General features: G+C 47.2%; 8 protein-coding genes across 8 annotated transcripts; 4 read left to right on the forward strand and 4 right to left on the reverse strand.

The window, feature by feature from the left end:
- Positions 1 to 3938: 3938 nt before the first annotated feature.
- Positions 3939 to 5638, reverse strand: EDB91DRAFT_1062246 (uncharacterized protein; the record flags this gene model as incomplete). The annotated part of the gene is made up of 6 exons (XM_041314515.1): positions 3939 to 4066; positions 4130 to 4272; positions 4417 to 4590; positions 4653 to 4734; positions 4792 to 5171; positions 5220 to 5638. 6 exons carry the CDS (start codon positions 5636 to 5638, stop codon positions 3939 to 3941), a joined length of 1326 nt encoding a protein of 441 aa, XP_041170878.1.
- On the forward strand, positions 5581 to 8460 carry EDB91DRAFT_90561 (uncharacterized protein). Its single transcript, XM_041328787.1, has 10 exons — positions 5581 to 5967; positions 6030 to 6180; positions 6237 to 6423; positions 6473 to 6553; positions 6653 to 6714; positions 6767 to 7114; positions 7203 to 7274; positions 7324 to 7541; positions 7592 to 7790; positions 7854 to 8460. Exons 2-10 carry the CDS (start codon positions 6064 to 6066, stop codon positions 8073 to 8075), a joined length of 1506 nt encoding a protein of 501 aa, XP_041170879.1. The 5' UTR covers positions 5581 to 5967; positions 6030 to 6063; the 3' UTR covers positions 8076 to 8460.
- A 482-nt stretch (positions 8461 to 8942) lies between these two features.
- On the reverse strand, positions 8943 to 10839 carry EDB91DRAFT_1168325 (uncharacterized protein). The gene is made up of 7 exons (XM_041320099.1): positions 10456 to 10839; positions 10320 to 10402; positions 9925 to 10269; positions 9751 to 9869; positions 9566 to 9695; positions 9485 to 9514; positions 8943 to 9428 (listed from the first exon to the last, which is right to left on the reverse strand). The coding sequence occupies exons 1-7, from the start codon at positions 10832 to 10834 to the stop codon at positions 9045 to 9047; spliced, it is 1470 nt and encodes a 489-aa protein (XP_041170880.1). The 5' UTR covers positions 10835 to 10839; the 3' UTR covers positions 8943 to 9044.
- A 2225-nt stretch (positions 10840 to 13064) lies between these two features.
- EDB91DRAFT_1168349 (CRAL-TRIO domain-containing protein) lies at positions 13065 to 14810 on the forward strand. Its single transcript, XM_041320100.1, has 8 exons — positions 13065 to 13278; positions 13335 to 13357; positions 13414 to 13740; positions 13791 to 13857; positions 13920 to 13971; positions 14019 to 14110; positions 14164 to 14231; positions 14299 to 14810. The coding sequence occupies exons 1-8, from the start codon at positions 13086 to 13088 to the stop codon at positions 14572 to 14574; spliced, it is 1098 nt and encodes a 365-aa protein (XP_041170881.1). The 5' UTR covers positions 13065 to 13085; the 3' UTR covers positions 14575 to 14810.
- EDB91DRAFT_1168357 (Metallo-dependent phosphatase-like protein) lies at positions 14811 to 16496 on the reverse strand. Its single transcript, XM_041320101.1, has 8 exons — positions 16252 to 16496; positions 16128 to 16198; positions 15949 to 16073; positions 15762 to 15891; positions 15648 to 15704; positions 15518 to 15599; positions 15122 to 15413; positions 14811 to 15035 (listed from the first exon to the last, which is right to left on the reverse strand). Exons 1-8 carry the CDS (start codon positions 16416 to 16418, stop codon positions 15015 to 15017), a joined length of 945 nt encoding a protein of 314 aa, XP_041170882.1. The 5' UTR covers positions 16419 to 16496; the 3' UTR covers positions 14811 to 15014.
- A 1866-nt stretch (positions 16497 to 18362) lies between these two features.
- On the forward strand, positions 18363 to 19712 carry EDB91DRAFT_90931 (uncharacterized protein). The gene is made up of 2 exons (XM_041328788.1): positions 18363 to 18966; positions 19018 to 19712. Exons 1-2 carry the CDS (start codon positions 18717 to 18719, stop codon positions 19629 to 19631), a joined length of 864 nt encoding a protein of 287 aa, XP_041170883.1. The 5' UTR covers positions 18363 to 18716; the 3' UTR covers positions 19632 to 19712.
- An 830-nt stretch (positions 19713 to 20542) lies between these two features.
- On the reverse strand, positions 20543 to 22160 carry EDB91DRAFT_1209016 (uncharacterized protein). The gene is made up of 3 exons (XM_041320742.1): positions 21431 to 22160; positions 21319 to 21375; positions 20543 to 21263 (listed from the first exon to the last, which is right to left on the reverse strand). Exons 1-3 carry the CDS (start codon positions 21978 to 21980, stop codon positions 20872 to 20874), a joined length of 999 nt encoding a protein of 332 aa, XP_041170884.1. The 5' UTR covers positions 21981 to 22160; the 3' UTR covers positions 20543 to 20871.
- Positions 22161 to 22435: 275 nt separating this feature from the next.
- EDB91DRAFT_1168378 (chloride channel) lies at positions 22436 to 26149 on the forward strand. The gene is made up of 18 exons (XM_041320102.1): positions 22436 to 22679; positions 22731 to 22756; positions 22812 to 22979; positions 23026 to 23231; positions 23293 to 23445; positions 23494 to 23608; positions 23661 to 23752; positions 23805 to 23882; positions 23933 to 24040; positions 24102 to 24319; positions 24375 to 24548; positions 24600 to 24780; positions 24860 to 24983; positions 25035 to 25100; positions 25157 to 25264; positions 25313 to 25509; positions 25560 to 25624; positions 25681 to 26149. Exons 1-18 carry the CDS (start codon positions 22603 to 22605, stop codon positions 25889 to 25891), a joined length of 2367 nt encoding a protein of 788 aa, XP_041170885.1. The 5' UTR covers positions 22436 to 22602; the 3' UTR covers positions 25892 to 26149.
- The last annotated feature ends 431 nt before the right edge of the window (positions 26150 to 26580 follow it).

The raw sequence follows: 26580 nt of genomic DNA on the forward strand, positions 1-26580 counted from the left end.
AAAGATCGATTTACTAGCCCATGATATGCCACATATGTCATTAGCTAGGACTCATTCTCGAGGTTATTGAACCCTATGAATCAATTGGAGATACCAGTTTGGTCTCTAAAGATCATGTTCCAGAGTTGACTACCACCCCTGTCATGGTGCCCTATCCAAAGATCGATTTACTAGCCCATGATATGTCACATTTGTTATTAGCTAGGACTCATTCTCGAGGTTATTCGACCCTATGAATCGATTGGTGATATCAGTTTTGTATCCAACAATCATGTTGCAAAGTTGAGTGGTCTGCTTCTATCATGCTTGCCCTACCCAAAGATTGATCTACTGGCCCTTCATATGATACATCTGTCATTAACTAGGACTAATTCTTGAGATCATTGAAACATATTAATGCATTGGAGATGCCAGTTTGGTCTCTAAAGATCATGTTCCACAGTTGACCACCCCTGTCATGGTGCCCTATCCAAAGATTGATTTACTAGCCCATTGATATGACACATTGTTATTAACTAGGACTCATTCTCGAGGTTATTGAACCCTATGAATGCATTGGTGATACCAGTTTTGTCTCTAAAAATGATGTTCCAAAGTTGAGTACCACCCCTGTCATGGTGCCCTACTCAAAGATTGATTTTTTCAGCTTTCATATTCCTTGCCTGGCTTTAACTAGGAATCTTTCTGAAGGTTATTACACCATATAAACACGATGGTCATGCCAGATTTGTCTCTAAAAATCATGTTCCACAGTTGACCACCCCTGTCATGGTGCCCTACCCAAAGATCGATTTGTTTAGCCTTCACATGACTTGCCTATCTTTAATTAGGACTCATTCTCAAGGTTATTGAACCATATGAATGGATCGGTGATACCAGTTTGGTCTCTAAAAATCATGTTCCAAAGTTGACCACCACTGCCATGGTGGCCCACCCAAAGGTCGATTTTTTCAGCCTTCATATGACTTGCCTGGCTTTAGCTAGGATTCATTTTAGAGGTTATTGGACCATATGAACACGTTGGTCGAGCCAGACTTTCGCTCTAAAAATCATGTTCCAAAGTTGACCACCACTGCCATGCTGGCCCACCCAAAGGTCGATTTTTTCAGCCTTCATATGACTTGCCTGGCTTTAGCTAGGATTCATTCTAGAGGTTATTGGACCATATGAACACGATGGTCGAGCCAGATTTCGCTCTAAAAATCATGTTCCAAAGTTGACCACCACTGCCATGGTGGCCCACCCAAAGGTCGATTTTTTCAGCCTTCATATGACTTGTCTGGCCTTAGCTAGGATTCATTTTAGAGATAATTGGACCATATGAACACGATGGTCGAGCCAGATTTCGCTCTAAAAATCATGTTCCAAAGTTGATCACCACTGCCATGCTGCCCCACTCAAAGATCGATTTTTTCAGCCTTCATATGACTTGCCTGGCTTTATCTATGATTCATTTTAGAAGTTATTGGACCATCTGAACACGATGGTCGAGCCAGATTTCGCTCTAAAAATCATGTTCCAAAGTTGACCACCCCTGTCATGCTGCCCCACCCAAAGATCGATTTTTCTAGCCTTCATGTGACTTGCCTGTCCTTCAGAAGTATTTTTCCTGGGGGTTCTTGAGCCCTCTGAACACGGTGGTGATGCCAGATTTCCCTGGAAAAATCATATTCCTGAGATATACAAGGTCCTCCTCCCCCCCTGATCATCTGTATGTCACTATTCCGATATTGTACCTCAATACCAATATTGAAAACAATGTTACTGGGGTTATTGAGGCCTAGGAATCGATTGGCGATGGTCCCGGAGCATCCAGAGGTCGACAATGATGTGATATGTCAAGTGGGCTGAAAAGTCAGTATTTTGACAATATCTCCACAACCCAACCGCCGTTTTCTTTGATTGTTGGCTCATATCCATCCTGGAAGTACCCTCTAACATATGTACCAGCCCACCAGAAGATATGTTTTTACAACTTTGAAATGTATTTCTGAAATGACCATATAAGTGCAGATTGGATGCTGCTCCGCTCTGATAGGCGTTGCATTAGGAAGTACTGGTTAGTTCTATATTCATCACTCACCGCTACTGTTGTTCCCCCAGCCTTCTTCCCCCCGCTTTTGCGCAATGCTTTCGGAGGCATCTGACGTCCTTGGGTTTATTCTATACATTGGTAGAGGTGATGATGGTTATCGATAAGAGGGCAATTTTCTTTCGCCCCCGTTTTCTTGCCCTATCCCCTGGACCCTTAGCCTCATGTTCTTACTATTACAGGGTCCGTGAACATCACGTGACATACCATCGCACTCGAAACGGTTGCGAGTGTGATAGTATAGCTACTACAGCCGTACTGCATTAGCACTTGCAACAGTTGCGAGTGCAACAATATAGCTACTACAGTTGTACTGCAGTAGCACTTGCAACTGTTGCGAGTGCTAACTATTCTGAATGCCTATCTCTGTTTTACAACTATTTCACTCCTTGCTATACTGTGATTATTTGTAGTTATGACCAATATATATAGAATTTTTTTCCTTTTAAAAGCCAAAGTCCTAACAAAACCAGTTATTTAACCGAACCTATTTACAACTTCCCTATATAAATTGTGGGATGGGCCCCGGTGCTCATTTGTTGTTTGGAGGCTGACAGGCTAATTACTATGATATATCTACGTTCTCTATCATGCGTGCTACTCCCAATATCTCCCATTATCTCTCACAAATGCACAAGTATTGTTTTGAACTCCGATCTGTGCCGGCCGTCTATGGCCGAGTTTCTTCAAACTTTACCGAGTCTTAGTTATGTTTTAGCGAGTTTAAAAATCTACTCTGAGTCCCACTTATGTATCTGCAATAGCTGCCCTCCGTCGTTGGGTCTGACCACGGAGATCTGATGATGTAGTCTTTATCACATCCTAATGTCCAGTCCCCATCGTTTCGGAAGTCGATGAATGATGATCATAGCAGATAGTATAGACCTTGGGGAGCAGGGCACTTTATTTCCAAATTATTGACAGGTTCAACATCATACGTAGTACACGCTGAGAGTGAGATGTTGTCGCATTTATCAGATGATTCCACCTCCACCTTCGCGATATCCTTGTCCATCTGTTCCCAAAGTTCCTTCTTACCCTCCGGCTTGGTCACTTCAGCTCCGTCATCGCTTGCAAAATTCCAAAATAAAATATGCCCTCAGAGGACAACACATTGAGCGCCGTGCTCTTGTTCCAGAATGTCCTTGATCAGGTTGCCTGTCAATGCAACTGGCGAGCATGTCTTTAACTTTGTCTTCCAATTTGTGATTCACAACCTCGTATACGGATGCTAAAAGCCGGATGGACTTGAGCTTGGACTGCAATATGCAAAGACATCGCAACATGTAGACGCCGTCCAGTGTGAATTTTAGCCACCGAGTACCTTCTGCACATGAGCGAGGACGAAGCTCGTCTTTCAGGAGAGATAAATTTATACTTTGCGCGTGTACGACATATTTTGGAGGGGACGGTCACACAGAACATCGGGATCGGCCATGGATTATCGGTGTGCTTGTGACATCGGAGGAAGTGATGTGGAGTGCATTATATCGCGCCCAGTGGATGGGGGCTTGGTAGCATTGTACGAGATGGAGCAGGGGAACTGTACTGTGTCGGAAAATAGTTATATAGTTAGCGTTTGCACAGAAAACAGTATCGGCCTTCCATCATGGGACGTAGCAGAGATGATGAACCCGTGCAGAGTACACGTGAGAACCGCGCGAGACGGACACGGGTGGACAGCAGCCCTAAGCTCAAAATGTGCTTAAGTTTTGTAGAAAATGTGTCTCGATTGCGTGAAACATTGCAGCCGTTGTCTGGTACTGTACGCGTCACAATTAATAGTCCATCAGCAGTCACAGTCAAAGACGAGATTACAATTTGTCACCCCAGAATTACCACCTGATTACTGGCCCCTGTCCTCGAACGGATTTTCTGTGTATTCTAACTCATCGTCACTATCGTCTCTGTGTGAAGGCGGGGGCTGTTCCCGAAGGAGTGATACAGGTCGTTTGGGGAGAAGTCCCAATTTAGCTAAGATAGTGAGTAGTGATGAAATTAGACGACGACGAGACGGGAGGCAAGAAATTTACTGACCGGGATCAATTCCACTCGGCGTACCTACGCCCGTCGAGGGCGGTCTTGGTATATCACCTGACCGCCGAGCAAGTTCAGGCGGAGGAGACGTGCCCATGCCTGTGGTCGGCGGGTTATACATTGACGACCCCGCATAGGTCGGGCTATTGCTTGCGATGGATGTGGAGTTCGGGATGGGCTTCGTGGCGGGTTTCGGAGGAACGTATGTTGAGCTTGGGACGGGAGTAGGATTGGAATTCGTCCTCGGATTTGAGTTGCCTCCACTGGGACGAGGAGGAGACTGCCACCCACTTCCATAAATTCTACTGTCGCCTGGTGGATTGGGGTCATAGTAGGGTTCCTGAGGTTGCGGGTTGGGATCGTGGTACGAAGGCTGATACTGGATCTGCGAAGATGTGTGGGGTTGTCCGCCACTCCACGAGGGTTGGGATGCCTGACCCCAAGTAGGCTGTGTATCTTGCCTGCAAAGAAGTCCGATTAGAACGTTTGGCGTAAACGGTGACAAAAGGAAAAGTATGCGAACCTGGGAGGTCCTTGGCCCTGATCGAATTCTTGCATCTTCGCTTTGACCTTTGAAACAATTGAAGAGAATGTCTTCTTTCCAGCTGACAATTTTCCGTAGTCAATTAATGTCGATCGGATCAAGACTGGGGAATGCTTACTCTCCGCTATCTTGTTGAAACCATCTTGGAAATCTGCCATAGTATCTCGTTGCGGCGGATTGCCCCCCTGCGCTGTGCTGTCATACCTTCCAGTTTCATCTCCAGCACCTCCCCAGCCTCCTCGACTGGTAGAAGTAGAACGTCTCGGTTGATAAGATTGGTGCCCCTGATCCTGCTGCGAAGGGCGCCACTGTTGCTGTGCAGCTTGCTCCTCCTCAAGCATGAGACGTCGGGCAAGTTGTTCGTCTAGGTCAGTCTGAGTAGGCTCACGCTGCTCCGGCGGCGCCAGCGGCTGTGAGACATAATCGGGATCGCTCATTCCCAACAGTGTGTCAATGGCCAGATCCTGGTCACCATTGGCACTCTGAAGTACAGATGATCTGTACGCCATTCAGTACATATGACATGATAAGGCACTCTCTACACACAGAAGAGAGTCATCGAAATCGGGGAACATGGCGCGCAAGCTCGCGATACGTGGGTCCACATTGTTATCAGAAGGACGCTGTGGGAGGGAAGGCGTGTCGTCATCTTGAGTAATAGGAGAAGTTTGGGGCGAAAGAGTGATCATATCACCCAGTTCTGGCGATTGGGATGAAGACAGAGCTGCTGCAGTTGAGACAAGGGAAGGCAGGGGAGGTTGGTCGTTATCGTGTATTCCTGGTGGTGAAGGAGGAAACTGGTGAGAGTCCTCTGATTCCGAAGGCGGTGATGATGAGGCTGGGTTGGCTATATCTGGCGTATCAGTTTGTATTTGCACGAAGTAGATACAGTATGACCAAAGTTGCTTACCTCGAGGCTGGCCGAAGTCATCTTGACCCTCAAATGGTTGGTTGGTCTGGGTCATCGTAGAACAACGTTTGTAGTATTCAATCAATGGGATTTGGCGAAGTTATATATGAGAACGAGGGTAGTCCGCAGCTGTTGCTCATACGCAGCTGGTCGGTGACTTGACAACATACGTAGCCGCAGCCAAATATAGTAATAAGTAGTACGCCGCAGGCGCCGTACTGCGTGCGGCCAGCACTGGCAAGCAGCCTCAAGCAGCATTTGTAACTGAAGTGCAAGTTGACGCTAGCTATATACTTACACTTATATCGTGGAGAGTTTCCTGTGGAAGGCAACTTTGTCTAGGCAGACCTTAAACTTAGACGGTCATTCCTTCGGCTATACCTAGTAAAGTTTAAAAAACCACTTAGGGAAGACTGCATCTTTACTCCTTGCTGACAACTTATCAGGACGCTGTTTTCGTTGTTGCCTGGATTTTGAAGCATGGATGATTTCGTTGCTTGGTTTCAGCACCATAGTGGAGTCTTGGATACTTCAATGATGGGCATCACCGATTTTCCTGGCAGTGGGCGTGGTGCAATCGCACTCCGGGATATACCTGTTCGCCTCCTTCAAATCACCCAGTCCAATGGGTCGCTAACTTCTCTCTCGCTTAGGAAAACCATACAATTTTCACGCTTCCTCGTTTTTTGACACTTTCCACCCGGACCTCGACCCTTCCTTCTACATTCGGGATTGAAGCATGGAGAAAGTACAAATTACACAAGGGTTGGGTTGGGCTGATTCTTTGCATGATGTGGGAGGAAGCTCAAGGCAACCAAGGAAAGTGGATTACATATCTGGGCGAGTCTTTTCCAAATGACCACTCGTCAGTCTCTGAATTTCAACTCAGCATCCCTCCCGACACAATTTGACACACCAATGTTCTGGAGTGACGAAGAACTCCAAGAGCTCCAGGGGACGGCTGTGGTAGGTCTGTCGCCAATTTCTTTTTCATCGTTGCTACATAGTTTTCATCACATTTTCGTTTGTGAACGCGGACGTTCGTGGCTCACCATAATCTGAAATCTAGACAAGATAGGTCGGGTTGAGGCTGAGCGTGACTATCACGAGAAGCTGGTTCCAGCGATCAAGGTACATCTATCTTCTAACTTTCCCCCCTGTTTTCTCACTGGGATCTTTCTAGACTCGGCCAGACCTGTTTCCCTCGAACAAAATCGATACATGGTACACACTTCATCGGTACCATATTACAGGCAGCCGAATTCTATCTCGAAGCTTCCATGTAGAGAGGTGGGAGGGCGAAGTGGAGCAGGATAGCGAACTTGTTCCCGAAGAAGATAATAACGAGGACGCCCATGCCAACACAAGTATTGGGAGCGCAATGGATGTTGACGATTCAGGAGTCGACGATAAAGGCGTCGACGAAGCGGGCAACGATAGTGATAGCGATGATGAGGACACAGAGGATACATCAAACATTGCAATGGTGCCTATGGCTGACCTTCTGAACGCTCGATATGACTCGGTCAATGTGAGTTTCATGAACATGGAATCTCTATGTTCCAGTCTTGTTCTTCTTCGTTGTTGCGCTTGCATGAGGTTTATGCAGGTCTTCACAGGCTAAACTTTTCTACGAGAAACACCATCTCCACATGGTCACCACGAAGCCCATCAAGGCTGGGGAACAAATAGTAAGTTAGTTATCACAACAGTGATTCTACCGGTTCACGTCCATTCAAGTTCAATACATATGGCGACCTGCCTAACTCAGACCTGCTCAGGCGTTACGGATATGTCGATCTTGTCCCTTGTCCCGATCTCAAGGGTGCGCTTGGAAATCCACAAGATGTCGTAGAGATCCGAGCAGACCTGATTCTCAAACTTGTTTGTGATGATGATCCTAATGATGAGACACATCAACAACGGATCGACTGGTGGCTCGACGAGGGAGGGGATGAGTATGACTTTTCACTTACTCCTTTCTTTTAGGCTCACGCACCACATCTAGCGTTTTCATCGTCGACACCGAGCCAATTCTACCTGCAGCGTTGATATCTTTGATAAGACTTCTTCTCTCCCAAGAAGAGTGGGAAAAGGCACGGGAGAAAGGGCGTCCCCCGAAAGCCAAGTTTGATCGTCAGGTCTCTCGGTTATTGCGACGCATATTAGAGATGCGCTTGAGCACTTATCGATCACCAGATCTTGAAGTACGTCCGTCCAAGTCATCTTTCTACTTCGAGCATCGATGACATAATTATTCTCCGCTTCAGATTGACGAAAAGCTCCTTGCGGCTGAATCGCTCACACTCAACAAAAGACACGCCGTTATCGTACGGCTTGGGGAGAAACGGATTCTGGCTGGTGCACTTGAGACGCTGTGCATCATGGATGCGGCCTTGAGTGACGCCGGGAGTGTTGGATCTAAAGGCAAGAGACGTATTGTGAGCGGGGGTTTGGCAGGTGGAGGAAAATCAAAAAAGGCCAGGCATTGACCTTACGATGGGGCCACTTGTGGACTGACCCATCTACGTCTTCTGTCATCAACCTCCTGGTTGTTATTGACATGAGGCATAGAAGAATTGGAGATTAATCAAGTAGCTCTACCGACTAGCCACTACCGATTAATTCGGTGCCCTCCGACAGTGACTTCTGCCTATCACATCGGGATGTAGCTGGCCTAAAATGAGGACTGATGAACACTCTAACCTATACACGGTCAGCAACCTAAACGGCACTTGGCAGCAAACCCCACAATACAGTTCTTTCCCAGATCAGAACGTCTCATGGAATTGTTCAGATAACGTTCAAGAGAAGAACTTTTAGTAAGGTTTAACGTTCAGCAGCTCAGCCTTTCAATGGTTCCATTCAGGATGTGGATCGATTCTATATATATGTCTTCCAATGCCATTGACCGAGTTTCGGATGATCGTGGCAGATGCTTCCATGGCATGATTTTGTGCAGTGTCTTAATACCGATCATCGATCAGTCTCACTAGTCTCAAGTTAGCGGCTTGACGGTGCAGCTCTGACGCCCACTGGTTATGCTCAGTGATGTCATTCCCCATGTCTGATGTGAATTAGCTCCGTCAACGGGAACTTAATGATGAGGCAGTTAAGTACACGAGGTGTATTGCAAAGTCAAGTGACTACGGAAATCTATCTACATCACAGACCTTGTGGTACGTGCCGACGCTGATTGGACAGACACCCCTATCATGATATATTGTCTGTGTATTAGTATTCGGTCTATTGATCGCTTGCTCATATATGTATATATATATTCACATCGAATATGGATGTATCTTATCTCTTACCTTACCGCTTAATCCACACGTTCATCCACGTCGCGCCTTGCCAGACCATCTTTAAGTGATAATACGATTTGAAAGCTCCACTACCCTGAGAATCATATGGTCGTACTTATAAAGAATGGCATCAGTAGAACGCCGTTCTACCTCTGTTTACATGCGGGAGCGAGGACCCATAAGGGTATGCCCATGTTTCCGCCACCATTTTTCTGCTTCTTCGTCAGCGTCGTAGCCAAACTGGATTGTATTCTTTTCCTCGTCGGCCCACTGGTTTGAGTTACCTGCCGAATTAAATGTGCTCCTCTCACCGCGTGCTATGCGAAGCGCGTCTTCCATCGCGGCACGCATTTGCTGGTCTCGTTCCTCCTGCTGTGGACCATCGGGAAGATGAAATGAGTGCTGATTCAAACGAGATGCGTCCTGTGTAGCGGTTGCACGATCATAGCGAATGGATTGGTAGGCGTGAAGCAGGGGAACAATCTGAGAGCGGTGCGCAAGATGAGAGAAAAGGTTGCCCAAAACAGCAGCATCTTCGACCTGAAAAATATATAGTGGCCCATGGTCGTAAGAACCCTTTAACAAAAAGCACTCACGGCCATTGCAGATCCTTGAGCACGATATGGCTTAACAGTCGGATGAGTCAAATGACACTACACGGAAACAAGGAGACATACGAGCATGGGGTGACAAGAATCTCCCAATAGAACCAGTTTTCCATCCTTGTGTATCCAGGTTTCAAGAGGATCGCGGTCCATTAATTTCCAGTTCAGCGTAGAAGGAATCATAGCCAGGAGCTTCTGAATGCTGTTTCGATTCACGAAAATGAGAACGTAGCGGAAGGCTAATGAAAGATACTTACCGGGGTTCCCAACCAGCAAACTCAGCCCTCATCCTTTGTGTGCTGCCCTCGGCAGTCCATGATTCGTCGCCGTTGTTGTCGGGATGTACCATCACGAGATTGTATTCTCTTTTAGCGCGCTACGAAGGTGAAATGAGGAAGATTCTCATATTTGGGAAAAGGTTGGCTTCATACGATGTTATACCCCATAATATGACATCGTGGACCCATCCAACCGACCATTTCAGGGGTCTCAACCAAGGGCCGCAGGTCCGGGTTTCGTAAAAGCTTTTCTGTCGAGATGATAGCTCTGTACGCAGCATCCCCTGTGGGTCTGGGTTGATCCACCCCACCCACGACATACTGCCGCAAAGTACTCTTCACCCCATCGGCACCAATGACTAAATCAGCATGTACGACTTCGCCAGATTCGAGAGTGAGGGTAGGTTTTGACGTGTTCATGGAAAGAACCCGACAATTGGTGCGAATGGTACAATTAGGCTCCGCCAATTCATACACCATACGAAGGAAATCAGCACGCTTTAAATTTGATCAACTTCACTGGCCATTACGTAAAGCTCACACTCAACATGGATGTGATAGTAAGGCGCCCCGTACTTCTCCTCTATAGCGCCTCCCCACTGTGTCCATGCAACGGTCTCGCCGGTACACCCTACGAGGTGAGAGGGATAAGTAGTGTCTACGAAAATATATTTAATGACTCACAGCGCCTGAAGGTCAATGCTTCGGGCTTGACAGCAACTTCCTTGAGGCGCTTGCCTAGACCCCAGCGGATAAGAAGGCGGGTCAGATTCGGGCTGAGCTGGATACCAGCACCAATATCTCCAATCGTAGGAGCGGCCTCGAGGATGGTTACCTTATGGCCAGCCTGGGCGAGGCAGTACGCAGCAGTGAGACCGCCAAGCCCACATCCTACGACGACAATATTTAGAGAAAGAGAAGCTCGTCGTCCCTGATAGAGCTTGTCAGCGAAATGCAAGTCAGCTTTGTGACTGGCATCCCACTGGGCACATACATTTTCAATCGGTTCACTTGTACCTGTTGCCGTTTGAGACCTGTTGCCCATTATGCTCTTGTTACTCATGTGAGCCTTCGAATGATTTCGCAGCAATGGCAACAGAATACATACCATTGGTGTAATGCAAGAGAAGGAGGCGGGACTGAAAGCCACATACCTATCTCAAGGTGACATTTAATACGAGCAGGTGAGGCCTGGTAAATGTTTCTGCGGGTGTGACACGTCCTTGAATACTTCCTATGATTTAAAGCTGCACCTCGGACTTCGGCGCGTAGAAAAATGAAATAGTAAAGCGTAGCGTCGGCGATGTGTTGAGCCAAGACAAACGCGGATGTCAAATAAGAATCAGTCGGGGAAGCAGAAAGCAAAACACTCATTCTAAGTACTCCGGGTGACCCCTACTGGCCCCTGTCACCTGGAATGATACGACTACCTTTACAGCACATAGTGTTGCCACTGCCAGTTGGTTGCCAGCGACGCGCGAATGACTACAAAGGTATTCCACGCGTAAGTAGAGGTCTGATCATGTGGGTGCAAACATTAAGAACTTGTTCTTGCCAAAGATGACATGGACGAGAGTTGGACTACACAGAAACTTGTCCTTTCAAAACTATAAAAAAAACTAGCAAGTGAGTTCATGAAAGTATGTACCAGCAGAGGTCTACCTACCTTTTCAGCAGCGTCAAATTGACCATAGTCTTACGGTGAGTATCCAGCCAATCACAGTAGCTAATCTTCTTTGGCCGCGACATACCCGCGTTCCTGATCCCATTCAATAGACGGAGTAAAATTTTGCGTCCGCCAGACAGGGAGTTGCAGGGAGTTGCTAGTTTTCGGGAGGTGTCACGCTTCGTACCCCAGGTTGCTAACTCAGCGAATGTGGCAACGTGTCACGCTCCACCTCGAGTTGCTATGAAGTGGTTAAGCTATTTACATAATAGCCCCACCCAATTACATTTTATTTCGCTCGTTTTATTTTATTTGCAAATAAGCGTATAGTATTACTATTGGCGTGTGCAACCAAGATAATAAGTAGGGATAGTATGTCGTTATAACAAATCGATTATCATTAGGACAGCGACTGGAAACCACAAAAAGTAACATCCGCAGAACTGAACGTTCCGTCCTTCATTTTGTAGATGTATTATCTGGCATGTTCAATCAAATCGGCTTCACTGGACGACCGATCATCGAACTAATGGTCCGGAGATAGTAGTCCTCTTCCTTTGCCACGTCGAATGTAATCTATCCTGCCTAAACCAGTGGAGAACTTCCACCGGGAGTTCAGGAGAGTTGGATTCGACAAATAGTGCACGTTTCTTCGCTGGACGAGAGGACACGCTCATACGGAAGTGCAGATAGGCTTGTGTGGGATGCACATCCATAGCAACACGTATCTTAGGAGATAAATCTTCTCCACACGCTGATGGAGTTTCTGCATCAATCTAGTGCAACAAAAATCAAACTGAGATAGTGACGCGCTCGCCAGCATTAAGTGGGACAGGCTCATAGTTCTCAAAAGGTATCTCTTTGGTCTTCTCCCAGTGCCCCCGCCCGTTGTGTGGCCAGTTCAGCTGCGTAGCCTGGACAACAGCAGATGAGGTAGAAGCGACAGTTGACGATTGCAATTTGTCATGCAGGGTAAGATTGAACTTGTGCTACTTGAGACGCCATACAGTCAGTGGGGGAAAGCGATTGCTGAGACCGGACTTGCGACCAGCAGAACGAAAGCTGTCACATCCGAGTAGATCTGAATCTGTGGAGACTTCCACATTGAAGGATGGTATTACCTGCTATTACGAGTTCGAGAATCGAGCTGCAGCATCCATTCCTGACTTTTTGACATCCTGATGACTCCCGAATCCGATTGCGCTCGAAACACAAAATGCCGTCTCCTTGAGCTCGATCAGCACCTGATACAAAATGATACAAACATGAGGCAGTCCTTGTGACAGTCGATATATGGGTGTGATGATAGACCACGAGATTCTGCAATGGTCTGTCAAGGAACAGGAAAAATATTGAAGAAACCTACTTGATTAGCGTGCTACGCACAAACGCTGGAGAGTTGTAGAGATCCTGTTAGTAATAGTAGATGCAATTTGACCTCTGGGTCTCGTTCCAAGTATCCTCCTGTATCCAGGCAGGTAGAGGATAGAGTGTTATAAGATTTATTGGAAGAACCTGCAGTGAGGAAAAAATTTGTTCGTCGCTGAAATTGTTGCTTAGCTTTCTGGCCAGAATTGGGCCAAATATGTAACGTATAAGCAAGTGTACACATGAGGTGACACTCACTGTAGCTTTACGCTCTGCACCCATGAACAACGGTATTATGCGCTCCGTACTACAGGATAATCACGAAACGCTCATTAATCAGTATGAAGCAAGCCTTGCGGACGTATGGGCCCTCCAGTCAACCTTGAATGATGAGGTCTTGTCCCATGTGGCCCAAGAATTGGCGCTCAGTGATGCGGACCATACATGGGCAAAAGAATGGATCTCGGATACAGGTAAATGTTGCAGCATCAGATTCATGAAACCGTAAGTTAACTATGGTTAACCGCAGCAACAATTTTCCGTTTCTTACGGGTGAGTGAAATGCTAATTACTTGTAGCCGGTTCTTCCGCTAAAGCTTGGCGTGTAGTACCATAAGTTCATTCGTTCATTCGCATTGGAGGCCATACACACCACGCTCGTTTGGCGTCTAAATGCACTGCGACTCTCCACTCTTCCTTCCGCACTGTTCCATTGCCTTCCGCCGCCGATTTGCGATCCACTTGGCCGTCCCCTCGTGTTTCTCCACTTGTCAGAATTGCTGACTTGTGAGCAAACAATGATGGATGGATTTCTGATCTCCCTCGAACGCCTGCGTATTCATATGCGCTCGCTCAATGATAAGTACGCAAACCATGAAATAATTCTTCAATGTGTTTTCGTCGTCGACCTTGAAGGTCTATCAATCCAGTCGTTTGTATGTCAACTGCTCCATCAAAGCTAAACTTTTATTCACCTTCATGACAGAACCTTAAAATTTTGACGTGGTTCATGAAGGAAGTAGTTCCCCGATACCCTGGAATGTTTGCTGCAGGTAACAATGCGTCTCTATAATTATATGCGATGTTGATCAAACTCAACTTTGTTTTGTGCCAGTATTCCTCCTCAATTACTCTTGGACGTATGCAATGACATGGTCCATTGTGAAGTGCGTTTACTCCAGACACGTTTTTGGTCTGCTTGACCGGATCTTAGGTGCCTACTTCCTAATTCCGCAGTTGCCCGAGTCTTCTTTCCATCTAGAGAGGAGCTTCTTCAATATTGTTCTCCTTCAGCGCTACCATCTAGTCAGTCACCCTATCTTGTTGCCTTACCCGCTTAGCAGCCGCGCATTTGTCAGATTATGGCGGTGCACTTTCGCCACTTCACCTTGTTGAAGATCCACTGAATTCGGACGACCAGACTTCTGTTAGTTCACGTGAATGGTGCATGCCGGCGCCCAACATTCGGCTTCCTGAAACCATACACCTGGCAGGCTTCGTCCGTGTTCATACCCCCTCGATCCTCCCTCAACCCGTTTTTTGGTTATCCTTCAGTCGCTTCTCTTTCAAGACCGCACGTGGTGAAACAAGGTCGCCGGCGGAAGCGTGATCTACTGTTGACCCTTTCAGTTCTCTGGTGGAGACGATGGGGTGCACGTGTCATTATATTGTTCTTTCTTATCGCAGTCAGTCTCACTCGGAAGAGAGTCAGGGGAGTAAACCGATGGATGCTGGGGGTACCTCTATCTTCTGGCAACACCTTGCAATGACTTAGCCTGTATGATGAAATCGATGATGAACCGGGATATCATGTCAGCGGTTCTGATGCCCGCGCAGTCAAGAAATGCCGAGGTGTTACATAACTTACCTTGTGATTTGCACACCTAGTCCGCATGCAATCACTATTGATTAATTATCGAATCATGGTTCTCAACTTGGCGGAGTGACCTATTTTTTCTCCGGCTAACATGGACATCGTACTAGCTAATGAATCCACATTCTGGCAATTAGAAGAGCATCCGCAAAATTAATAGCGTGATACAGAAGGATACATCATGTGGGGTATAGTAAAGTATCATCGTACTAGTACTAATATCGTCCGCACAATACAGGTTTACATTTACTTGCTACACTTCGGCACCACAATCGCCGCCAACAGTATTCAGTTCTATCAAAATGTTCAAAAGCCCCGACGTAGACTGTTGAGATACTAGAGGAAGTACTCGGGTAGCTAGGTGAAACAAACACTCGTGTGAGCAAGTTGGTCTATTCAAAGAAAACACGGCGCGGGAGATGACCACAGGAACAGCAACGTACTTTTCCACCAACATTCTGGGGAGCCTGTTGACTTGGACCATCGCGTTCGTTTTCCGGGGCAGCTTCGAACACATTGAAATACATGCTCTCGCCAGGACCCACCTCGAGTATACTCGCGGAATTACCACAACGATAACAATAGTTGGGCGCTGACCAGACAGTAGAAAGATGCTTGTCAAATAGTGACGAATATCCTTCCATGCAGAGTTGGTGAGCACGTAGAATATGCGACATATTGTTCGTTTCCAAGAACTTGTGCACGACGCCTGATCCGAACGTGTAGCCAGCTCCTCTACATGATTTGTTTCAGATTGACACATCAGACACAGCACAAGCGGAGCAAGAATAAGCCTCATTAGTCAATGACGCTGGTGATATGATGAAGTAGACACGGACCTTGGGGATATTGCAAAGTCTTCTTTCTCTGCATCTGGATCCGACCACACCAAATCGGCCATTGGACCCTCGTGTGGAATTTCTGGAATGAAATGAGGTTGCGGAGCAAGGATAATTTGAGAGGACATACCGCGAAATCGATCTACAACTTTGATTTGATCCACTGAGTGGATAGATGGAGAAAGACCTGAGACAACCAAATTCATCAGATCGTGACATTGTGAAACAATGAATCGCTGATGACCTCCGTGAACACAGAATATCCGATCGTCGATTACCACAGACAGGGTCAAGAAGTCGAACATGTCCGTGAAATACGTCCATACATGTGACGAGCCGTATTTCCGCACACACTCCGTATAAAACCCATAAGTCTAAGTTGAACATTGAGCGATAAGAATGCTCCCAAACATCATGAATTGGTGGCTGACTTGTGTTACAGCCCTTGATTCATGATTGCCACGAATTAACTGAACTCTGTCGGGGTAACGCAGTTTAAGACACGTAAGGAGCGATATGGTCTCGACACTGAACAGGCCACGATCAACATAGTCCCCTTGCATACTATGAGAAAAGGGATCTTTGTTCTGAGAACGAGACACGAACTCACCCAGGAAAAGATAATTGGTGTGAGGAGCGTAGCCACCTATACGGAATATCTCGATGAGGTCGTAGAACTGACTTGAGTTCCATGATGAAATGGCATAAATGGATTAAAACTGCGAGCCGCTCACCCGTGTATATCTCCAACGACAGTCACTGGGGCACTGACATGCACCACATTAGATTCCCTCATGAGAACTTCTTTCGTTTTTGCACAGATTTCGCGTAAAAGGGCCTCATGTAAGAGCTGTTTGCGGAGTAGTTGCTGTATACACGCGTCGAGGTCAAAGGGGGCCATATTCTCGCCTGTCCTGCGGTCTCGTGCTTCGAGTGATTTGGAATTTGCAGGAAGGAGTCACAAGTCACGAATCCTTTGTCCCTGTTTGGGTTGGGGTATTACACATTTCCCGCAGGTAGCTAGTACTAGGTCTCGAGCTCATCACTTTAGTTGGTGTATCTCAAAGGACATAATATTTAAAAGGCAAGCACTCCATGCAGTCCAAACAAGGTTCTGACTACCGATCACGCAGACGGCCGCATGGATTCTTGGCGCTCTTAGGAAGTCGAGACCTCAGCAGTGGATTATGGCAAGGTTAAGTTTGCATGTTGGACCTGAAAGGACGGGAATTTTCTCTACTATCGTGCCTGGCTCCATATCCACAAACCACAAACCCATTTTTACGTTGCGCGCTTCAAGCTTGGGTGATCCTGACCACTGAAGCGAGCGCTTTGATTGGTGGAAAAGACTTGAGTTGTAATCAGAAACGGCATGTTCCTTTGGACTGTACCAAAAACGCTAGCAACTGTCTCACCAGGTTCAAACTTCAGATGCCGTTGCTCCTGATCCCGTCCTCGAGGTTTTCGCGTGTCTAATAAATACTTGCCGTTCCAGTATATTGGCGATAATCTGGCGCTTTCGGGGAGGCACGCTGCGGAGACTACTAGTAGCTCCACTGCCAAATCATGCTTCTCGAACTTGCGCAGATTTATTTTTGTTCTGACTTCTCCGTGTACATGTGAATGGGATATACCATCTCTCGCCATGGGCGAGTTGTACAACTTTGCGACTGTCTCATTGCTGAAACTGAATGGTGATTCACCAATTTTTGTTCTATCCGAGGAGATAGACACACGCTGGTGCAATATGACTTGTTGAAGATTGATCTACAAGCTTCTGGCTCCGAGTAAATCACGCCGATGCAGTTGACGAATCGCTTTAACAGTTGGCTCGCAAGATTTTTGGCTGTTGTCGGTGCCGAAACGGAAGGCGCCTTCCCGAGGACAAGAACACGTGGAAAATGCGATTCTTCATTTGCAGGGAGAGGGTATCAGAATGTCGTAGTCTGCTCAACCGTCTTTCCCTGTCACCATCGTCGCTCTTCTTTTCATGGCAACATCGCGCTCAAGATTGGCATCGGGCGCCCATGGTGTTCGAACGCATATGTAGTGGGGAACTCTATCACCTTTATATAGTGACCTGACGTGAGTTTCACATCGTTGCGAGTACTAAGTTCTCCGATTTTGTCATCTATCTTCCTGACATCGTCTAGCTGGTCGTAAACGTCATTTTGGACGTTGTGGAAATCCGCAAACTCTTGTCCCGGCGTTTTGTCAATGTGCAATATATGTCTCGTGTGTTAATCTCGATCTCTCTCGGCGCGTGTTAACTTTAAGACATTGTTCGGGATGTCTAGGCGTAATCATTCCAGCTCTAACCAATCCAAGATCCTGGCGAACGCTCTGTGATTGGATACCTATTTCACGAGGCATTCTCAATTGGCTGGAATTTCCCGTGATTGACCAACCAGTACAGGGTCTAATAAACAACAAAAGGTATGGTAGGGCTGAGCCAACTCGCTTCTGGGCTATCTGGCAACCCGTACCATAAGTAACTTGTCAATTCCTCAGTTCCTCTTGTTTCCATGTACAGCCCCTTGAAAAGTGACATCAGTAACATTGAATCCAAGGGTCGCATCTCCCATATGTAATGGATCTTTCCGCTTAGCGTTAGATGAAAGCAGCATGTCTGCTGCACAAGGGCTGCCACTGATATATGCCTTTACGAGAGTAGGGCCGATCCGACTCGATCTAAAGTCAACTGTCCAGGAACTCACACTCCGCAAACTCTCTAGCCTCGTGATCTGTTTTCAGTGATCTTCTGAAAACCTGCCGTTCACCACAAATGGAGGGGTTCTCATTCTGAGCTCTGAGAGTACACAGCTTTCCTCGGTGAGACCCCGTATCTATTATCCAATCCTATCTGTTCTAATTTTTTCCATTGTTCCTTCCATTGCTCCACCCGCTCCCGAGGTGGTACGGAGCCTTCTAACTGACGGAATTTAGCCTCCCGGATAGTCAACGTCCAGGTCTGTAGCGAAAATCATGATTGGTGCATTCCGCGCCCGTGTGCACTATCTTCTTTTCAATAATTGATCTGGCGCCTTCCGCAGAATATCTCTTGGTGCCGGAGTCATACAGCGTTTCGTTCATACCGGGATTACGCTCTGAGAAGTAATGATTTAGTAACCGATCTATTCATTAAGGTACGTTGCAACCCTGATATGACAGGCAACACCCAAGCACTTTCACTGCAAAAATGTATATAAGGGCTCGACAAGTCGAAGAGCTGGGAAGTCTTTATCATTCACCAAAACCTCCTTGCACTATGCAGTACTCAAATGTGTACTCCAACAACGGTCATCAGGTCCAGCAACCACATGTTTCTGCCCACCATCATCGACAATCCGCTTCGAACTCGAACAACCACACCTCTGGATATCCCCCCCAGCAATCGCAGGTATTATCGAGTTACCAACATAACAGTACTTTGCCCAATGGAACCATAGGTATTATAATACCCTTCAATGGCGCTTTTATGGCCGTTAACATTCTTGAAGCAGGGAACCACGCATTGCAACCCCTTCCTTTTTCCAACCACTCGCAACACGGGACACCACCTGCTACGGAAACGCGCAGGCCGTACTATGCTCCTCCAGCGAATCAGCCCAATACTTACTTCCCGTCACATCATCACTCATCCGGGCCAGGTCCTCAGTATGCGATAAACTCCCACCCGCATATTGACCCCCAGGCTCTCCACGCGCATCCACAACAGTTCATCCCGACACCATCACAGACGTATCAGGTGTATTCAAACACTGTGACATCAAACCCGCGCTCCCGCCCCACCGTCGAACCATATTACCATATGTCCCCAAATCCCCAGCACACCACCCAGAGCAGCTCACCCCCTGCTGCGCCACGTTCTGCGCACACCTCTCCCCCCAGCAACCCGGCGCTTCTTGCAGATCGCTTTCCCTGTGAGCTCTGTGATAGGTCATTTACTCGCTCGCACGACAGACGGAGACATTATGAAACCGTGCATGCTACAACACCAGTCCTACACCGATGCCGTTACTGCGGGAAGGATTTCAGTCGCGCGCGGACTCACTTAAACGCCACGTTGATAACGGGTGCGACGAGATGTTGTCGAAATAGATCTAGAAAATGACTTTTTGGTTATCTTCTTTCAACATCCCATTGTCCTCATTCTTCATTTGAGCATTACCTGCGCTACGTTAACTGTACGCTGTCACATAATTTTCTTCACTTCAATGTTTGGAGCATGCTTGTACTTATGTGTATTTCTACTACTGCACTAGACTCGGAAGGATCATCCAGTACCCCCTACGGTACCTGGCACGCAGTTGCTAAATACGACGCAACACACATTGTATTCCCTCACTCTCAAGTTGATCCCGTGGTACTTAATGAGAGCATGATATTCCTGACCAAAGCGCCCACGGCGAAGTTGGGTAACCGATATCTAACAGGTCCAAGCTCAAGTTGGCTTGGAATCCTAAAGTATGCACGTCGCATTTCCAATCCGGCTGCTTCTCCGACCGACTAGGTACTCGTTTAAGAGATAGGTTTTGTCAGTGATATCCAAACGAACGCTGACGATCTGCTGATCACCGTGGATCAATCGATCACACTGGTTTTCATCTCGTGCATCAGTGATGTAAAGTATCTCAAAGGTACTGATGAGAAGCACTTTTCCCTTCTTGACTGTCTTGGATGCGGGAGCCGGCGAGTCTTGGCCATCTCGCCTAGATTCCGGAGAGAGGCTACCGTTTTCGCGCAGGCGCCGAGGGAGCCTTTGCTGTGCCTATCGGATAGGACGAGATTTCATCCAGGAACCAGAAACGATCGCACTGCATGGTGCATCTGCAACGGGATTGAAATAAATGGTCTGCGATCAGGACCACCTGGCGGTCCGCGGGCGGAATAGAGGGACCGCGCACACATACAGATCTGCTTGAAGAACCGGGTAAGAGAGATTGACATGATGATCACATGCCATTTTTTTTTAGAAAGCCCGTCTCGCGATATTGTGGGTTCGCTTTCACGACCTGAGACGAACAAATAAGTTCAATGACAATAAACTCGGCGTCTGCTCAGACAAGCTCTACGGTCAGAACAGTACCACCCTGTGTTTCGTACTTACAACGCTATCAGTAAGCGGTCGTGTTCGAACGCTTCCGAATCGGACATCAAACCAATTATCTCAGCAAAGGACTCTTGTAGACGAGCTACACAGGAGACATTTGCTCAGAAGTTCACCTAGAAGGGGATCAAAAGTGATAGCGGGCCCACGTTGGTGGAAGAGAAAATATGGATGACACTTCTAATGGTAAGCTCACAAAGAACGTGTCACGCGCGTATTGATAAGCGATACAATGATATAGATCTCAATCATTATCATTATCACCTGAGTCGCTGTCTCTGCTACCGTTATCAGCCAGGCCCTCGATTTCGACCCCGGGATTGTCATCCTCGACGTGCTCGTCGTCTTTTTCTGCGCGTTTCTTGTTCATTTTGTCTATAATTTTGTCGGCACGATTGAATATCCCACCCGTCGGGGTGCCGCATGCTAAGCACTTGGGAGTTTTGGCATAGCGCTTGATTGCGCAAGCCGAACAATAATAATGCCCGCACCGCGTAACCACCGGATCCGTATAAGGTTTTCGACAGATGAGACAAGCAAAGGGTATGTCCTCATTGTCGGAATCGGAGTCTGACACATCCTCGACCTGTTTTCGCGGGGTCTCGGCGAGTTTATCCAATTGCCAGCCAGCAAGGTCTGTCCGAAGTAAATGTCTTCAGTTGCTTTAAGAGTCAAGGCTATGCGAACATACACGTGCCACGGTCGTGCAAGAATTTGCAAGTGTCACCAAAGCCGCAGTACCCCGTTTCTGATCGGAATGATTATTTTAGCATCCGTATCACTCGGAGGAGAAACTTACAAACCTTTGTAGTCTTTGCAAACATCGGGTTGATAATCGACAATGGTAACCGTACGAATGGTGCTGGTCCCTCGCTGAGGACCAACACGCATGGCTTTAGGTACTTCCTGGTTTTTCTTCAAGTGGCTTCGATAAGCGTTCTGACCTCTATACAGTCCATCATCAGGTATTTCCTCCTCGTCTTCGCCTCTGTCCGCCTTCTCCTTCTTCTGCCGTTTAGCAAGTAGCTCTGCAGCTTCGTCGCCAGCTAGTATCTCAAGTGCTGCGTTTGTGTGCGATCCGGCTGCGGTCCACTTCACAGCAGGACCGTCGCGTTCTGCAATGTCTGAATCATCTAGTTCATCTTCCCTTCGTTGTGCAGCCGTGCGTTTCGTGCCAGCGCTCAGAAGATTGCCAGTCGCTTTGCGAGAAGGGTGAACAACCTCAGACTTGGATGAAGATGGTATCGGCGCTGACACACGGGGAGAGGGAGAAGCCGATCTTTTTCGGGAGGTTGTTGGTCGAGATTTTCCCTTCTTGAAAAAGGGTACTTTGACTTCACCCGTCTTGGACATGGTTCTCAGTGAAGGTACGTGCGGTGTGCACTGTGCACCCCCACAAGGTTCAACTGAACTACATACGGTCTTCGCTTAGTCATGCCTTTATTAATAATAGGGTTTGCTAACCATTAATATTTTTATTTAGTAGTAATCCTCGATTAATTATGTAATTACATTCTCCTTTGTTGTTCAAAATTCAAAGTTCAAAGTTCTAAGTTCGACGTTCAAAGTTCAAAGTTCAAAGATTCATCAGTCGATAATAAGTAGCGTTACAGGATAACTTGACATGCGAGTACTGAGATCTGAGATGCAAGTGTCCTTAACTGGTAAGTCAATATAATCACTTGTTAGCGGTCACCCAATATTGCTACCGAAAGTACCTTAACTAAAAGAACCGAATGTGTACGCGGCTGCTGCTGCTAAGTAAATTATACTGCCCAGGGGTATCAACGTTAACCTGGGCTTCCGACTTGAACCACCCGTCAGCCCTGCAGGCGACACTTACATAGACCACCCAACGTACGGAGACGTACAGCCGCTTGGCAATCCTTACGGCACAAATGCACCGTCCGGTCAAAGAGTGCTGACATAATCGTCACTTTCTTACACGTTTCCCGCCGGACCACCGTCAGATTTCATGCACATGACGCGAACTGGCGTACAGTATGGAAGGCTCGATAACAGAGATTACGAGGAAGAGATAGAGCAGATTAGGTGAGTCACTGTCATTGACCCACTCCATAGCTTTCGCTGAGAACTAGAGAGACGCTATGAAGATTTCACGACCATTGGTACATATGTCTGAAACACTATCTCTTGACTAAATTAAACGTGTCACACTGCCAGATTGGATTCAAGACTCGATAGTAGAACGAAACCGACGCATACGCAATGCAAAGGAAGCACAGGCAGCCCACCGCGGTCCTCGCGGCGAAATAACACCTGTATGGGTTTGGGCTCAGTTCTGGAGGTTTCTGAGCGCTGGGGAACCTTGGCTTGTAATAAGTCTAGTTGGTAAGGATTGCGCATTGTCATAATCGCTTGACCAATAACGTGCCAGGCATTTTCATCGGCGTGAATGCTGCTCTCATATCAATCATCACGGAATGGCTTTCGGATATCAAAATGGGATACTGTACGGACGGCTGGTGGTTAAACCAGCAATTTTGCTGCTGGGAAGTTGAAAGTGATGAGGAGTTTTGCCCCTCATGGCATCTATGGAGTACGGCGACTCCAGCACGATGGATAATATATGTCATTTTCGCGGTAAGTCCTCTCCATCTTAACATTTTCGACTTTGATGATGAGAGTACATATCTATCTGCAGGCTATATTCTCATTTGTGGCGGCTCACCTTGTTCGCAGCATGGCAAAATATGCTGCTGGATCTGGCATTTCAGAAATAAAATGCATTCTAGCCGGCTTCGTCATGCAAGGGTTCCTCGGGTATGCAACCTTCTTCATAAAGAGCCTTACACTTGTGAGTTGCCTTACCATTTTCGTAAACGATGTCAACGACCGGAAATAGCCTTTAGTGATTGCTTCTGGGTTGTCTGTCGGTAAGGAAGGCCCTTCGGTGCACGTCGCGTGCTGCATTGGAGCTATCGTTGCAAGTTGGTTCCAGCGGTTTTCTCGAAGTCAAGGTTTGGGCCAACACTTTTTGCTATATTTATCTTTTCATTCTCAATAATTAAGGGAAAATGCGAGAAATCATCACTGCCGCCAGTGCTGCAGGAGTTGCAGTTGCTTTCGGGTCACCAATTGGCGGCGTTCTGTTTTCGATTGAGGTACCGCCCCCATCTCCGCGGTTTATGCGATCTCAAACGCGTATTTCCACAGGAGATGAGCCAGATGTTTCGCATCAAAACTATGTGGAGAAGTTTCGTGTGTGCATTAGTGGCGACGTTTACGCTATCTGTCAGTGGATTCCCTCGCCTCATCCTACAACTTTGACTGTCTCATTTCAGGTCATGAATCCGTTCAGAACGGGAAAACTTGTACTGTTCCAAGTAACCTATAGCCGAGACTGGCATTTCTTTGAGATTATCTTCTTTATCATACTTGGAATATTCGGTGTAAGAATTTTTACCTTTCCTCAATTTCACCCTTTGTTCACAAAGTCGCCTGTCGTTCCAGGGACTCTACGGCGCATTTGTAGTCAAATTTAACATGCAGGTAGCTGCATTTCGTCGAAAACATCTCGCCACACATGGCGTTGCAGAAGCTGTTATTCTTGCGACTCTGACTGCGATTATCGGTTACTTCAATCGTTTCATGCGCATTGACATGACAGAAATGATGTCAATTCTCTTTCGTGAGTGTGAAGGAGGCGGAGATCACGATAATCTATGCCAGTAAGTACATTACATCATCCAATCTGCATTTTTCTCATCTGTTCTCTGCCGCAAGAATGGCTGTTCAGTGGCCCATGGCAAACTCTCTCCTTCTCGCTACTTTCATACGCATGGGTTTAGTCGTGATTTCCTACGGGGCGAAGGTTCCCGCAGGTATCTTCGTACCTTCAATGGCTGTTGGAGCAACTTTTGGACGGATGGTTGGCATCATGGTAAAGGCAATGTATCGGTAGGTGGACATTACTGGCTCTCATTGCAGAAGTAAATGAACTCTCTCCAGTGCTTATCCTCACTCAGGGATCTTTGCGGTGTGCGACCCGGATGCACCGTGTATTACACCGGGTACTTACGCCTTTCTTGGTGCCGCGGCAGCCCTTAGCGGAGTCATGAGGATAACTGTGACTGTTGTCGTTATCATGTTCGAGCTCACCGGGGCATTGACGTACATCTTACCGACCATGGTGAGCCTGGTTATCCAATTTTATGACCGGTGACGTCGGCCCCTACGAAACATACGTTCTTGATACCGATTCTCTTCAGATTGTCATCCTGGTAACGAAGGCTGTCGGCGACTTCCTTGGGACTCGTGGCATTGCGGACGAGGCAATTCGATTCAACGATTATCCGATCCTTGAGAAGGAGGAACATGGGTTCGACGTCTCAGGTTAGCGCTCCGATTGTTCCCTACATTTGTGACATTCTCATGTTCACAAAGTTTCGGAGGTCATGAAGAAGGATCTGGATATTCTGTTTGCATCTGGGATGCTTGTCTCTGACGTTGGTAAGGATTGACTGATCAGCACTGGCTAGGGGACATTATTGATCGGTACTCCACAGAGCGATTGCTAGGATCTACCAATGTGAAAGGTTTTCCGATAGTTGCTTCGGAATCATCTCGAACGCTTGCCGGGTACATGGGCAGAACCGAGTTGCGATATGTACTAGGTATGTGTCCGCTGGCGTTTGACTCCCATGTGGCATAACACAGCCTAGACAAGGCCCAAGGCGTTGGGGGCATATCTCCGAACACGTCCTGCGCTTTTACTAGACAAGCATCCGACCAAGAGGACTTTGTTTTATCAGACATGACTTCTGGATCAGCTCTTGGTGTAGAGGAAGAGGTGGCAACAGAACTTATAGAGACGAGTGCGACTATCGACGTGCTTAAACTCTGGCCTTGGGTGAACCAGGTAATGCACTTCGCGCCAGCTCCTTGACATTCATTGAACTTGTCCTCAAGACACCCCTTACCGTATCTCCACGGCTACCATTGGAGATAGTAACGCAATTGTTCAAGAGAATGGGGTACGTCCCACTTGACCTGTCCATATAGTGTAGAGCCCTGATCCTCATTGGTACAGTCCTCGGGTGATACTTGTCGAGGAACACGGGTTGTTGAAAGGCCTGGTAACCGTTAAAGATGTCCTGCGGTTCAACGCAACCGAGCAGCCTATTGGAGACCGGAATTGGGATGCGGGTGAACTGGAAGGTATTCTTGATGTTATGTGGAACTGGGCAGTAGGGATTGCGGAAACTTCCATGGAGTGGTATCGACGTTTAATACGTCGGTGAGGCTGCCATGGGTTTTTCTACTCACTGTCTTAATAGACCTATGTACTCTCGCATACTTCCCTGTCCTTGTATCAGTCGATAAATGTGGATGAATACGGTGGGGTCGAGCTCAAGAACATGCTGGTCCTCCCAAATTGAAGTGAGGCCTAAAAGCAATCCATGTAAATATTTACTTAATGTAGATCTAGGCATCCACAATGAAACGATCCGAGGCAGTTACGAACAGAAAATATGCTACCAAACGCGACAAGGAAGTCAAAGATACTGTCATAGCCAATGTTGTCCAGAAAGAAAATCGTATGCATCAAATGACATCTTGTACGTTTCCCCGAACCTGTGCAGAGAAGAGTCATGGTAAGTTGTGAGCGCGGGTGGGACCACATTGTACAACCGTCAGCAGCTTAGTACGCCGCGCATTGACACCATTCTGCTGTCGAGTGAGGTTTGGAACGATGATTGGCATCTGGTTGACTGCATTCCGATGATAGGAGACGCTTAGCGCTGGAGGAAGCATTGAGGCAAGGCAAAAAAGATGAGGTACAAAACTTAGCAGCCGCTTAGATGTGTTCCCGTACCTCGAACTTACGTGGAATGTATGTAAAATATGAGAGATCGATGAGCTTGAGTGCTTGCTGATTTACTACTTAATGCCTACTGTAAGGCCACGAGCGACTATCGCGATTCCCTAA

This window comes from Suillus paluster (assembly GCF_016628075.1).
Source record: "Suillus paluster strain FC165 chromosome Unknown EDB91scaffold_117, whole genome shotgun sequence".
Lineage (NCBI taxonomy): Eukaryota > Fungi > Basidiomycota > Agaricomycetes > Boletales > Suillaceae > Suillus > Suillus paluster.

What these genes read in the sequence shown, in the direction of transcription:
- EDB91DRAFT_1168357 (XM_041320101.1), bottom strand. Translation starts at nt 16,418, where the DNA reads ATGGCCCCCTTTGACCTCGACGCGTGTATACAGCAACTACTCCGCAAA. An exon ending in GATATTCTGTGTTCACGGAG is followed by an intron (nt 15,705 to 15,761) that starts GTCATCAGCGAT and finishes TGGTTGTCTCAG; the next exon opens with GTCTTTCTCCATCTATCCAC. An exon ending in GACTTTGCAATATCCCCAAG is followed by an intron (nt 15,414 to 15,517) that starts GTCCGTGTCTAC and finishes CAAATCATGTAG; the next exon opens with AGGAGCTGGCTACACGTTCG.
- EDB91DRAFT_1168349 (XM_041320100.1), top strand. Translation starts at nt 13,086, where the DNA reads ATGAACAACGGTATTATGCGCTCCGTACTACAGGATAATCACGAAACG. An exon ending in ATGACATGGTCCATTGTGAA is followed by an intron (nt 13,972 to 14,018) that starts GTGCGTTTACTC and finishes ACCGGATCTTAG; the next exon opens with GTGCCTACTTCCTAATTCCG. An exon ending in TCCTTCAGCGCTACCATCTA is followed by an intron (nt 14,111 to 14,163) that starts GTCAGTCACCCT and finishes CGCATTTGTCAG; the next exon opens with ATTATGGCGGTGCACTTTCG.
- EDB91DRAFT_90561 (XM_041328787.1), top strand. Translation starts at nt 6,064, where the DNA reads ATGGATGATTTCGTTGCTTGGTTTCAGCACCATAGTGGAGTCTTGGAT. An exon ending in TCGCACTCCGGGATATACCT is followed by an intron (nt 6,181 to 6,236) that starts GTTCGCCTCCTT and finishes TCTCTCGCTTAG; the next exon opens with GAAAACCATACAATTTTCAC. An exon ending in CTCGATATGACTCGGTCAAT is followed by an intron (nt 7,115 to 7,202) that starts GTGAGTTTCATG and finishes AGGTCTTCACAG; the next exon opens with GCTAAACTTTTCTACGAGAA.
- EDB91DRAFT_1209016 (XM_041320742.1), bottom strand. Translation starts at nt 21,980, where the DNA reads ATGTCCAAGACGGGTGAAGTCAAAGTACCCTTTTTCAAGAAGGGAAAA. An exon ending in TGTTTGCAAAGACTACAAAG is followed by an intron (nt 21,376 to 21,430) that starts GTTTGTAAGTTT and finishes CATTCCGATCAG; the next exon opens with AAACGGGGTACTGCGGCTTT. An exon ending in CTTGCACGACCGTGGCACGT is followed by an intron (nt 21,264 to 21,318) that starts GTATGTTCGCAT and finishes TACTTCGGACAG; the next exon opens with ACCTTGCTGGCTGGCAATTG.
- EDB91DRAFT_90931 (XM_041328788.1), top strand. Translation starts at nt 18,717, where the DNA reads ATGTATATAAGGGCTCGACAAGTCGAAGAGCTGGGAAGTCTTTATCAT. An exon ending in TTTGCCCAATGGAACCATAG is followed by an intron (nt 18,967 to 19,017) that starts GTATTATAATAC and finishes ACATTCTTGAAG; the next exon opens with CAGGGAACCACGCATTGCAA.
- EDB91DRAFT_1168325 (XM_041320099.1), bottom strand. Translation starts at nt 10,834, where the DNA reads ATGAGTAACAAGAGCATAATGGGCAACAGGTCTCAAACGGCAACAGGT. An exon ending in ATATTATGGGGTATAACATC is followed by an intron (nt 9,870 to 9,924) that starts GTATGAAGCCAA and finishes TCACCTTCGTAG; the next exon opens with CGCGCTAAAAGAGAATACAA. An exon ending in CTCAAGGATCTGCAATGGCC is followed by an intron (nt 9,429 to 9,484) that starts GTGAGTGCTTTT and finishes TATATTTTTCAG; the next exon opens with GTCGAAGATGCTGCTGTTTT.
- EDB91DRAFT_1168378 (XM_041320102.1), top strand. Translation starts at nt 22,603, where the DNA reads ATGCACATGACGCGAACTGGCGTACAGTATGGAAGGCTCGATAACAGA. An exon ending in GCTTGTAATAAGTCTAGTTG is followed by an intron (nt 22,980 to 23,025) that starts GTAAGGATTGCG and finishes ATAACGTGCCAG; the next exon opens with GCATTTTCATCGGCGTGAAT. An exon ending in CGAGTTGCGATATGTACTAG is followed by an intron (nt 25,265 to 25,312) that starts GTATGTGTCCGC and finishes AACACAGCCTAG; the next exon opens with ACAAGGCCCAAGGCGTTGGG.